The sequence below is a fragment of the Theropithecus gelada genome, chromosome 9, assembly GCF_003255815.1.
Source record: "Theropithecus gelada isolate Dixy chromosome 9, Tgel_1.0, whole genome shotgun sequence".
Taxonomy (NCBI): domain Eukaryota; kingdom Metazoa; phylum Chordata; class Mammalia; order Primates; family Cercopithecidae; genus Theropithecus; species Theropithecus gelada.
Genome location: NC_037677.1, coordinates 99,905,252 through 99,917,998, shown reverse-complemented (window position 1 = coordinate 99,917,998; position 12,747 = coordinate 99,905,252). Strand labels below are relative to the sequence as shown.

At 44.1% G+C, this 12,747-nt stretch overlaps 1 protein-coding gene across 1 annotated transcript in view; it reads right to left on the bottom strand.

Annotated features, from left to right (window-relative positions):
• Positions 1 to 6,018: 6,018 nt before the first annotated feature.
• Positions 6,019 to 12,747, bottom strand: part of INA (internexin neuronal intermediate filament protein alpha) — a 13,926-nt gene continuing 7,197 nt past the window's right edge. Inside the window, exons 2-3 of the mRNA XM_025397916.1 lie at positions 9,244 to 9,368; positions 6,019 to 8,027 (exon numbers count right to left, since the gene is read on the bottom strand). Of these exons, the coding sequence (XP_025253701.1) occupies positions 7,718 to 8,027; positions 9,244 to 9,368 (435 nt within the window). The 3' untranslated portion in view covers positions 6,019 to 7,717. The remainder of the gene's footprint in view (positions 8,028 to 9,243; positions 9,369 to 12,747) is intronic.

The window sequence follows — 12,747 nt, the reverse complement described above, 5'->3', positions numbered from 1 at the left end:
GACATATTATTTAACTTTTGTAAACTTTAGTTTTCCTTCTCTGTAAAAGGGAACAATGGTACCTAACTCAAGGGGTTGTCATGAGAATCAAGTGAATATATAAAGCACTGAGAACAGTACCTGGCACAATCTGTTATCAAGTTCAAATACGGTCCTTACATAGTCACTTCTCAGATTACTTGGCTGAGTTAGTTCCTTTCTGATGAATAAGGGGGTCCATTAATATTACAAGATTGCTGTTGAGCCATCTATTTTTTCCTTTCTTCTTTCTTACGTATTTATCACCTTACCTGCTTCTATCAATAACCAGGAGAGGGATGGGGATACAGCTTGGCGATTAACATCTCAGGAGCACAAGTTGGACCTGTATTCTGCTTTCACCCTAATTCCAGTCTTAGCTCTTCTGCTTCTGCTTTATGACTAGATTATTCCATGGACAGACAGTTTCAGTTGTCAGAAAGAGTTCCTGTTGTTGAGCTGAAGTCTTAGTTTAAGATAAAGTATTGTTTAGCCCCAAAGGATATCAGGAATTTTAAATGTCATGTATGAATTCTTATCCCAGGAAACCATGGAAGATTGAAATTACACCTCTCACTTATTCATACGTGTAGCCCTGCAAATGAACCTGTGAGTTAAATTTGTTTTAATAAGCACTTCTAAGAAAAGACGCTATTTTTGCTGTGTGCAATAATCAGCAATTGACTAAAAGCTGCACTCTTTAATATTCCAAAACTGTTGTCCTTAAATAAATGATCTTGGTTACACTCTACTGAGCATTCTATAACCCTTAGGAGTGTGTGATAGAGCTAGAATGAAATGTCTCAGACTCAGAACAGAGACCATTTGCCTCATTATGGGAGAGAATAGCCATGTGGTGATTCACAGTGGTTAATCAATGAGGAAGCAAGCCTGGAGACCCCTCTACGATCAATCTTCATTTTTCTTTGTAGCTTGAGCTTCCTCTGTTTTGTTTCATTCAGAATCCCTGAGACACTGCAAAAAAAAATAAGTCTTGAAATGTCTGCAGTGTGACTCACTCCATTTTATCATAATTCTGCTGTGTGTGTGTGTGTGTGTGTGTGTGTGTGTGTGTGTTTTAAAGGGAATGTAAAAATGGATTTATAAATCTTAGCTGGTCTCCGCCCCCAGCTAGTAAGCCTGTGAAATATCAGCATAAAACACGGGGGAAATCAAGCCATTTTCTGGGAGATCAATAAAGGAGGAGAGAAACCTTTTGATCTACATAGTAATCACTCCCTTCATCCTTTAAGAGTATGCAGCAGGGCATGGTAATGTAATAAAAACAGTCCTTTATTTAGCTAGATTTAGGAGCACCCACCCTTTTGAAAATGGCATATGAGATATTTGAAAATCGCAAAATGCATGATGACTTCAACATAACCTGTACCTTAAGTTTGAAAATGTTGCAAAGCCAGTATTGTATGTTCTATAAAGAAAAATAAAATGTCACATATGAGTTCTGCTTTAAACGCCCATGAAGCCCATTCTCTGTTATTTCCATTTTAAATTACTGTGCTAACTTTCTGGTACAGGCAGGGCGCGGTGGCTCACGCCTGTAATCCCAGCATTTTGGCAGGCCAAACCAGGCGGATCACTTGAGATGAGGGGTTTGAGATCAGCCTGGACAACATGGCAAAACCCCGTCTTTACAAAAACACAAAAATTAGCCAGGTGTGGTGGCACATACTTGTAATCCCAGCTGCTCGGGAGGCTGAGGCATGAGAATCACTTGAAACCAGGAAGCAGAGGTTGCGGTGAGCCGAGATCGTGCCATTGCACTTCAGCCTGGGCAACAGAGCAAGACTCTGTCTCAAAAAAACAAAAAACAAACAAAAAAACAAACATAAAAACACACACAAAAAAACTATCAGGTACATAAACTTATTTTGTTGTAAGAAAATAAAAGTATTCTTACAAGTTAGGTGTTTTTCAGGAACTTAGAGACATCTGATTATATAATAAAAATAATATTAGTTGAAATTTAGTGATGGCACTTAGAAGTAAGCAACATTTCCAGCTCGCTTGCTCACTTGCTCTGTGTGTGTGTGTGTGTGTGTGTGTGTGTGTGTGTGTGTGTGTGTGTTTAAACCCACTTACATCCAGAGAGATTTCTGACTTTGGGCTCTGTTTTGAAATCAATACTTTTTTTTTTTTTTTGAGACGGAGTTTTGCTCTTGTTGCCCAGGGTGGAGTGCAATGGTGTGATCTCGGTTCACTGCAACCTCCGCCTTCTGGGTTCCAGCGATTCTCCCGCCTCAGCCTCCCACGTAACTGGGATTACAGGTGCCCACCACCACGCCTGGCTAATATTTTTGTATTTTTAGTAGAGATGGGGGGGTTTCACCATGTTGGCCAGGCTGGTCTCAAACTCCTGACCTCAGGTGATCCGCCCGCTTTGGCCTCCGAAAGCACTGGGATTATAGGCATGAGCCACCACACCTGGCCGAAATCAATACTCTTATTAGATCTGGTTTATGGTGTCCTAATGGGATTCCTTCTTACTGGGATTGACCCAGGGTGGCTATACACAGTGGTCTCAGCTGGAGCAGAAAGTGTATGAGATGTTTGTGATTATATTTTTCTGATAATTCCATAAATTTCCTGCCAGTGGGATTTTCTGTTTGTTTGTTTGTTTGTTTGTTTTGAGAGAGTCTTTCTCTGTCACCAGGCTGGAGTGCAGTGGCGCGATCTCGGCTCACTGCAACCTCCGCCTCCCGGGTTCAAGTGATTCTCCTGCCCAGCCTCCCGACTAGCTGTGATTACAGGCGTGTGCCACCACGCCCAGCTAAGTTTTGTATTTTTAGTAGAGACAGGGTTTCACCATGTTGGCCAGGATGGTCTGTATCTCTTGACCTTGTGATCCGCCCACCTCGGCCTCCCAAAGTGCTGGGATTACAGGTGTGAACCACTGCGCCCGGCCAAATTTCCTACCAGTGGGTTTAAAAAATTGAGGTAAAATTTATATAACATAAAATCAATCATTTTAAAATGAATGATTCAGTGGCACGTGGTACATTCACAATGTTGTGCCGCCACCACCTGTATCTAGTTCCAAAACGTTTTCATCACACCAAAATAAAACCCCGTATCCATTGAATAGTCATGCCCCATTGCCTCCTCTCTCCAGCCCTGGCAACTTTTTTTTTCTTTTTCTTTTTTTTTTCTGAGATGGTGTTTTGCTCTTGTTGCCCAGACTGGAGTGCAACAGCACCATCTCAGCTCACTGTAACCTCTGCCTCCTAGGGTCAAGCGATTCTCCCACCCCAGCCTCCCAAAGCAGCTGGGATTACAGGCGTCTGCCACCACACCTGGCTAATTTTGTATTTTTAGTAGAGATGGGGATTCACCGTGTTGGCCAGGCTGGTCTCGAACTTCTGACCTCAGGTGATCCGCCCGCCTCAGCCCCCCAAAATTCTTAGATTACAGGCATGAGCCACTGCGCCCAGCCAAGCCTTGGCAACTTTCAGTCTGCTTTTTATTGCGGTAGATTTGTATTTTGTTTTTGTTTTTTGAGACAGGGTCTCACTCTGTCACCCAGGCTGGAATGCAGTGGCACCATCATGGCTCACTGCAGCCTTGAACTCCTGGGCTCAAGCAATCCTCCCACCTCAGCCTCCCAAGTAGCTGGGACTACAGGTGTGCACCACCATGCCCAGGTAATTCTTGTATTTTTTGTAGAGATGGGGTTTTGCCATGTTGCCCAGGCTGGTCTCAAACTCCTGGAGTCATGTGGTCCACCCACCTCAGACTCCCAAAATACTGAGATTACAGGTGTGAGCCACCACACTCGGCCCCAGTTGATTTTTAAATACTTTTTTTTTTCTGAGATGGAGTTTTGTTCTGCCCAGGCTGGAGTGAAGTAGTGCAATCTCAGCTCACTGCAACCTCCACCTCCTGGGTTCAAGAAATTCTCCTCCCTCAGCCTCCTGAGTAGCTGGGATTACAGGTGCGGGCCACCATGCCCGGCTACTTTTTGTATTTGTAGTAGAGATGGAGTTTCACCATGTTGGCCAGGCTGGTCCTCAACTCTTGACTTCAGGTGATCCACCTACCTCTGCCTCCCAAAATGCTAGGATTACAGGCGTGAGCCACTATGCCCAGCCTTAAATACATTTTAAAAGCTGTTTTATGTTTATCCTTAGAACCATTAATGGTGGCACTGGTCCTCTGCTTGAGTTCACAGGTAAGTTCTAGAAGTTTATCCCCACAATTATTTGTGACTTACATTAACTCTGGAGCTAAACTTTGGGCTGTAGCTTGCAGACAGTTGCTCAGATTTTGCCTCGTTAGCCAATGCGGTAGAATGAATTCTAAGTGTCCTGGATTGACCACCTCTTGTAGAATTGTCCCTTCTGTAATATGCCCTCATTTCCTGGCCCCTTGATGGGAAGCTACAGAATTCCTTTGCTGAATTATAAGAAAGCCCACCCCACCTCCCCCCTTTTTTTTTAATAGAAAACTATGTAATTTTTGTCTATGTAATTTTTGTCAGAAGCAGAGGTGATTTGTGGTTGGCTGGGCCCAAAGTCCAGTTTTGAGATACCACCACCTCCTGGCAATGCAGGAAGGCAGCGGCTGAGGAAGTCGGCAAGTGTAGCAGTTTGCCTGGAGGATTTGGTGTTGCAAAAGGTTTCTGGGACAGAGAAACCTTAAGTAAAACATGGTGAGAAAGAAGTGAAACAAGATAAAAAGAAAGATTTCTACTCCCTTCAACAAGGGGATTTATGTAGAAAGGAAACATAAGGGCCAGGTGTAGTGGCTCCCACCTGTAATCCCAGTACTTTGGGAGGCCAAGGTGGGTGGATCATTCGAGGTCAGAAGTTCGAGACCAGCCTGGCCAACATGATGAAACCCCCGTCTCCACTGAAAATACAAAAATTAGCTGGGCGTGGTGGCACATACCTGTAGTCCCAGCTACTTGGGAGGCTGAGGCAGGAGAATCGCTTGAACCCAGGAGGTGGAGGTTGCGGTGAGCCAAGATCGTGCCACTGCACTCCAGCCTGAACAACAGAGCAAGACTCCATCTCATTAAACACACACACACACACACACACACACACACACACAAAAATAAAAAAAAAACCACATAGGGAAGAAAAGCAAGCATTGTAGAGTCAGACAGAAGACAAAGGTTCAAATCTCAGCCCTGCCACTTCCTGTGTGATATCAGACCAGGGTCTTAACCTTGATTCTGAGGTTCTACTTCTTCATTTGTAAAATGGGGATACAAATACTACACCTAACGAGTGGTTGTGAAGTTTATATAATTCTATGTTTACTACCTCATATAGCATCTGACACATAGTAAATAGGTACTGAATAAAGTCTAGCTATTATTAATAAGTCTCAAGATGCAGGGGATATAATTGTCTAATGAATCTGAAAGTCATATGGGATATCATTAGCACATGCTGCAGGCTTTCCCCTCATCTCCTGAATCCATTTTGTCGTCTTGTTTACATAACAGTTGCTGTCACTTGCTTTCCTTCCCTTGACCTCTCTGCTTTGATTCTGAACATTTTCCATGTTAATGAATTAATCATTTTTCAACTCTGTAAGTTACTCTTGTTTTTTTTGAGGCAGAGTCTCACTCTGTCGCCCAGGCTGGAGTGCACTGGCGTGATCTTGACTCACTGCAGCGTCCACCTCCCGGGCTGAAGTGATCCTCCCACCTCAGTTCCCCAGTAGCTGCAACTACAGGTGCCACCATAGTTGGCTAATTTTTATATTTTTTTGAGAGATGAGGTCTCCCTATGTTGCCCAGGCTGGTCTCGAACCCCTGGGCTCAGGCCATCTGCCCCCCTTAGCCTCCCAAAGTGCTGGGATTCCAGGCGGGAGTCACCACGCTTGGCCAGTATCTTTCTTCTATAAATGAGTTCATGGCAATTAAGGGTGACTGATTTCTGAGCTGAAGGTGAGAAATCAGTCAGAGCCAGACTGACTCTACACCCAAACAGTGCTTCTCTCAGTGAAAAGGCAGGAACCACAGAACACAAATTATGTTGGTGGGATTCGTGTGACTTTTAATTTCTTATTTTACTAATGTCTTACAATAAGTGTGAGGAGTAAAGAGAGGGATGGCGTAAAAGTAAGAAGAGAAAAGTATCTTTCAAGTTCCTTGAACTATTGAAGCATGTGCTAGGATAACAAAGTTCAGTAAAAGCATCATGTCCTTATCACCAGAGCTCTTAAAGGAGACATGGAACAGAGACGGGGCAACTCTTCAGCTCTGGCAGAAGTGACTGCTGGACAGAGAACAAATCCTGCATCAGCCTTGGCACACATGAAAGACTGGGCAACGCAGATGCTACACAGTTGGGCAGATGAAGAGCTGACTGTCCAGAATCTACTTCTAGCAAGCGAGTAGGCGCATGCACACCCCTTCTCTGGTCTGGGTGTCTCTTCCTCTCCGGCAGGACCCCACCAACTGTGCAGCCATGGGGTAAGTGTTGGGGAAGTCTTTTAGAAAAGAGAAAGATTTCTTTCTTATGTTTGCTGGTGGTGTTGATTGACCAGAAGTGGTTGTTTTTTTTTTTTTACTTTGGGGCGGTAGCATTGTGTTCTGGTGACAAAATATCCTACACTTAGCACTCGTAAAAGGCATAGGAGAGTGAAAGCGAGGCCTTTTTAGGACCTAGACTAGTGGGAAGGGGAATACGTGGATTCTAAGTGTAAGGGGAAGAAAAAGCTAATTCTATATCACCACAAATGAACTGACACGTAAATGACACCTTGGCTTTTTCCACTCATAGAAACACTCACTTCCTCTAGCTTATCCTACTAAATCTAAGGTCAGTTTCATCACAGTTTGGAATAACTATTTACTGTGCTTCTAAAGTAAAGGTGAAAAGCTACATCCTTAATAGTTTTTTATCCTAATTAAATGGATTTGTGTAAGCTGAAAGCCTAAAGTCTAGGGATTCTTTTCATTATTTTATATGTTAGGGGACACCCTTAAAATTCATCACTGCCATTTTTTTAACCTACAGAATTGAAAGAATATGAAATGGGCAGGGATAAGTAATTACACGAATCATAGACATGGTCAACATGCATCTAATTTTACCCACTGAGCAAAGAGAGCAAATGGGGGTAAGTTCTTTTGAGAAGAACCAAAATGTGTTTAAATGGGAAGAATACTACACTAGACTATTTTTTTCCTACATGGAAGAAAAGGATATATGCAATTGAGGGAGGTGGAAGGTGTCCATTAAACAAATGCCTATTATTTGTGAAATAGTTCTATCAGAGTGGATTTGGGTGTGGACCATTAGTTTATCTTTGGCAGTGATCTTACGTTTTAGGTATATAGAGTAAGATTATTTAGCTGGGTAATGGCTGGGTAGCGTGAATAGTTTTAATTTCAGTTCACAGCAAATGACGATGATCACAGATTTAGCACCTTAGTTTGTACTTCCTCTGCACCTGAATCATCGATCACTGGGAAGCGTGAGCTGAAGGTCAGAAAGCTGTATTCTTAGATAACTCATCTGTGATTGCTCCAGGACTGCAGTTTACTTCAATCTAAGGGGTGGTTTTCTTATTACAGAAGGTAAGTATTCAATACTAAATATGAGACTGAAGCCTTGAAGATATTTTATAGTGGTGGCAGGTGTTATGGTTCAGGAATAGGCTGTTTAACAAGTCAAATGCATATCATTCCCTCTTAAGCATTAACTTTTTCGAAGCAATGGAATTATATTTTTTGGCTTGAAATGGTGGTTTCTTCTATATTTGATTTCTCGGTTTTCTTAGTAGATATCACTGTCTCCTCTAATATTTCTTCAAAACTTTCCCCTATCTGGGAGGTTTTCTTAGAGGCTACCTTAGATGCCTCCTCCTCCTCCTCCTCTTTCTTAAGTGATAGCCCAGTGGATGAGACTTTGGAGGTTGCAGAACTGAGGATTCTAGGTGGGAGCAGATAACTTGGATTGGGAAGTGGATTCAGCCCCGAAATGCTTAACCCACTGGTGCTAAAACGTGTCTCCTCGCCTTCCAGCAGTTTCCTGTAAATCCAACAGAGAAAAACTCTTAGGAAGTCAATAACTTTTTCCCCCTAGAACTCAACTCTCCAGTCCTGATTCATTTGAGAGAGATTCCAAAGGACTTTGGAGTTTCTTCATGAGATTGAAACCAACAAATACTTAATTTCAAAGCTCAAAGCGTTGGACCGCGTGCATACACATGCACACACACACTCCTTCCGCACCAGCTATGTTTAAAGCATTGTCAAAGGGAAACCTATCCTATTCACAAATACATTCCAGGAGGAAAACCTACAACTCCCCTTGGTCACATCACACCCATTTTTGGCAATTAGCAACAAAGCTCTAGGGAGAAGTAATTTTCCTAATTAACACCTTAGCTGCAATAGGGATAAGGAGGTGAGATGTCCACAAAGGTGGTAGAAACTGCTTTATTCAAGAGATTTGTACTTTTTCAGTATATAAGAGTACAAAATTTGAGATTTGTACTTTTTCAGTGTATAAGAGTACAAAAGGAATAGAACCAGCAATAACAAAAGCCAGTGAATGACACTATTTCAGATAACAGATTTTTATCAGCGTGACTGAAACAGTCCTATAAAAGAGTGGCCCCCAAACCATGTTTCTCATAACTCTTAATAGTTTTTTAATCATCTTTTTTTTTGAGACAGAGTCTCACTGTCTCCCAGGCTGGAGTGCAGTGGCATGATCGCAGCTCACTGCAACCTCCATCTCCCAGGTTCAACCTATTCTCCTGCCTCAGCCTCCAGAGTAACTGGGACTACAGGTGTGCGCCACCACGCCTGGCTAATTTTTGTATTTTTAGTAGAGACGGGGTTTCACTATGCTGGCCAGGCTGGTCTTGAACTCCTGATCTCAAGTGATCCACCTACCTCGGCCTCCCAAAGTGCTGGGATTATAGGAGTGAGCCACCGCACCCGGCCCCAAACCCTATTTTTAAAGTTACGAGTCTCATGGGTTTCTATTTTAACCTCTGTGTACTCACATTATCCCCTTAAATCCTTTCAGAGGTACACAGAATACTCCGGGACTAGTAAGATGGAGCTGGATTATATCTAAGTAGAGGGATGGAGCAGTCGGCTCAGCTGAAAGGGGTCAGTGATGCCCTTCTTCCCTCCCTCACCAGTCAGAAGCCAGAGAGACTAGACCCACTTATTTGGGCAGTATTGCCCCTAGGTGACTGGATTTACTTGGGTAAGCAGGCCCTTTGCAGTACCTGTAAGCTGCTATCTCAATGTCAAGAGCCATTTTGACATTGAGCAAGTCCTGGTATTCCCGAAGGTGGCGTGCCATCTCACTCTTGGTGTTCCTCAGATCATTCTCCAGCTGCCCAATGCTATCCTGAGAAGTAACATATCCAAAATAGTTAGGCCAAACCAGCTGAAATTCTTCAGGATTTCCAGAAGGCAAGGATTCCCAACCCTGACTACACATTAAAACCACCTACTGAACTTATAACTTGCTTATATCCAGGCCTGTCCCTGAGCCCAGATCCAGATTCATTGGTTCTGGGGTGGGGTCCCAGCATTTGCATTTTTTTCATAAAGGTCCCCAGGAGATTTGAACTCATGGTGAGGACTGGGAACTTTTACCCAAAGGGCAAGTGAACACCTGCCCTTTTCAGGATAGCCACAAGGCATATAGTTCTCAACTGAAGATGGAGATGATTTTTTTTTTTTTTTTACACTTACCATCCCTCCCTTGCTTACTGTATTGCTGCTAAATAACTGTTGTAGCATGTGCTTTCCAAAATCCAAAGCCTCAGTTTAGCAGCTTAGATTCAGAAAATTCCAACTGTGGAAAGCACAGAGGGCTTTCCAGCAAGACCGCTCTGCCTCCATTCATTTTGATGATTTCCTAGAAGCCTGCTAATCAGTCACTTTACTGAGAGCATTTTACAGTATAGGTAAGGAGAAGGCAGAAATACTCCACAGAATTTTTTAAAAACCAAGGCATGGAAGAGAAATCGCTTTATATTTATATATTTATAGTCCTTGAGCAGCCAGAAGGAATTTTTTTTTTTTTTTTTTTTTTTTGAGACAAGGTCTTGCTCTGTTACCTAGGCTGGAGTACAGTGGTGTGATCACAGCTCACTGGCAGCCTCAAAACTCCTGGGCTCAAGTGATCTTCCTGCCTTAGTCTCCCCAAGCAGCTGGGACTAACAGGTGTGCACTACCATGCCTGGGTAATTAAAAACAATTTTTGTGCCGGGCGCGGTGGCTCAAGCCTATAATCCCAGCACTTTGGGAGGCCGAGACGGGTGGATCACGAGGTCAGGAGATCAAGACCATCCTGGGGAACACAGTGAAACCCCATCTCTACTAAAACTACAAAAAACTAGCCGGGCGAGGTGGCGGGCGCCTGTAGTCCCAGCTACTCGGGAGGCTGAGGCAGGAGAATGGCGTGAACCCGGGAGGCGGAGCTGCAGTGAGCTGAGATCCGGCCACTGCACTCCAGCCTGGGCGACAGAGCAAGACTCCGTCTCAAAAAAAAAAACAAACAAACAAACAAAAAAACCACAAAAAAACAATTTTTGTTTTGTAGAGATGAGGTCTTATTTTGTTGTCCACGCTGGTTTCGAACTCCCAGCCTCAAGAGACACTCCTGCCTTTACCTCCTAAAGTGCTTAGATTACATGTATGAGCCACCATGCCCAGCCTGGTCTTTTCTTTTGCTCCTTAACTATACTAAGTTCATTGCTGTCCCAGGCCCTTTAGGCTTGTTATGTCCTCTATCTAAAATGTCAGTCTTTACATGGCCGACTCCTTGTCATAGGAGATTCAGTTCACCTGGGCTTGGTGGCTCACAGCTGTAATCCCAGCACTTTGGAAGGCTGAGGCGGGAGAATCACCTGGAGTTGGGAGTTCGGGACCAGCCAGACCAACATGGAGAAACCCCGTCTCTACTAAAAATACAAAAATTAGCTGGGTGCAGTGGCAAGCGCCTGTAATCCCAGCTACTTGGGAGGCTGAGGCAGGAGAATTGCTTGAATCCGGGAGGCAGAGGTTGCAGTGAGCCAAGATCGTGCCACTGCACTCCAGCTTGGGCAACAAGAGTGAAACTTTTTTTTTTTTTTTTTTTTTTGAGACAGAGTCTTGCTCTGTCGCCCAGGCTGGAGTGCAGTGGCCGGATCTCAGCTCACTGCAGGCTCTGACTCCCGGGTTTATGCCATTCTCCTGCCTCAGCCTCCTGAGTAGCTGGGACTATAGGCGCCCGCCACCTTGCCCGGCTAGTTTTTTGTATTTTTTAGTAGAGACGGGGTTTCACCGTATTAGCCAGGATGGTCTCGATCTCCTGACCTCGTGATCCGCCCATCTCAGTCTCCCAAAGTGCTGGGATTACAGGCTTGAGCCACCGCGCCCGGCCAAGTGTGAAACTTTGTCTCAAAAAAAAAAAAAAAAAAGATTCAGTTCAAATGTCCTCTCCTGCCAGGCACGATGGCTCATGCCTGTAATCCCAGCACTTTGGGAGGCTGAGGCAGGAAGATCACCTGGGGTCAGGAGTTCGAGACCAGCTAGACCAACATGGAGAAACCCCCATCTCTATTAAAAATACAAAAATTAGCCAGGCGTGGTGGCGCATGTCTATAATCCTAGCTACTAGGGAGGCTGACGCAGGAGAATCACTTGAATACGGGAGGTGGAGGTTGCAGTGAGCCGAGATCGCACCATTGCACTCCAGCCTGGACAACAAGAGTGAAACTCCATCTCAAAATAAATAAATAAATAAATAAATAAATAAATAAAATGTCCTCTCCTCAGACAGGTCTTCCTTTGCATCCAATTTAAGTATTTACCCTTGACCAATCCAGCACTTTACTTTAAGCCAGAGCAGCTGCTGGCCCTTGCAAGAACCTTGTGCAAATTAGAAAAAGATACCCCCAATGGGAGAACAAATTAGAAAAAAAGCACTCAGTTGAATGCAGCCACCCTGCTCTTAGCTCTTACCATTATATGAAATTATCTTCCTCTTTTTTTTTTTTTTCCGAGATGGAGTCTTGCTCTGTTACCCAGGCTGGAGTGCAGTGGCGCAATCTCAGCTCACTGCAACCTCTGCCTCCTGGGTTCAAACAATTCTCCTGCCTCCGCCTCCCGAGTAGCTGGGATTATAGGTGCACACCACCACGCCTGGCTAATTTTTGTATTTTTAGTAGAGACGAGGTTTCACCATGTTGGCCAGACTTGAACCCTTATCCTTGTGATCCACCGCCTCAGCCTCCCAAAGTGCTGGGATTACAGGCTTGAGCCACAGCATCTGACCCCAGCAATTTATTAGTTTATACTAGTTTATTTTCTGTTGCTTTCCTCTAAAACAGAGTTTTACAACTTTGGCAGTATTGATGTTTTGGGCTGGCTAATTATTTGTTATTGTGAAATGCAAGATATTTAGTAGCATCCCTGGCTGGATGCCAGAAGCACATACTTCCCTCTCCCATTTGCGATAACAAGAAAACGTCTCTAGGGCATGGCGTGGTGGCTCATGCCTGTAATCCCAGCACTTTGGGTGGCTGAGGCAGGTGAATCACTTGAGGCTGAGCTGGGAGAATTGCTTGAGCCCAGTAGGCGGAGGTTGCAGCGAGCCATGATAGTGCCACTGTGCTCCAGTCTGGGTGACAGAGCAAGACCCTGTCTCAAAAAAAAAAAAAAAAAAAAAAAAGGACACAATGATTGGGGGTTATTTTTTTTTTTTTTTTTTGAGACGGAGTCTCGCTGTGTCTCCC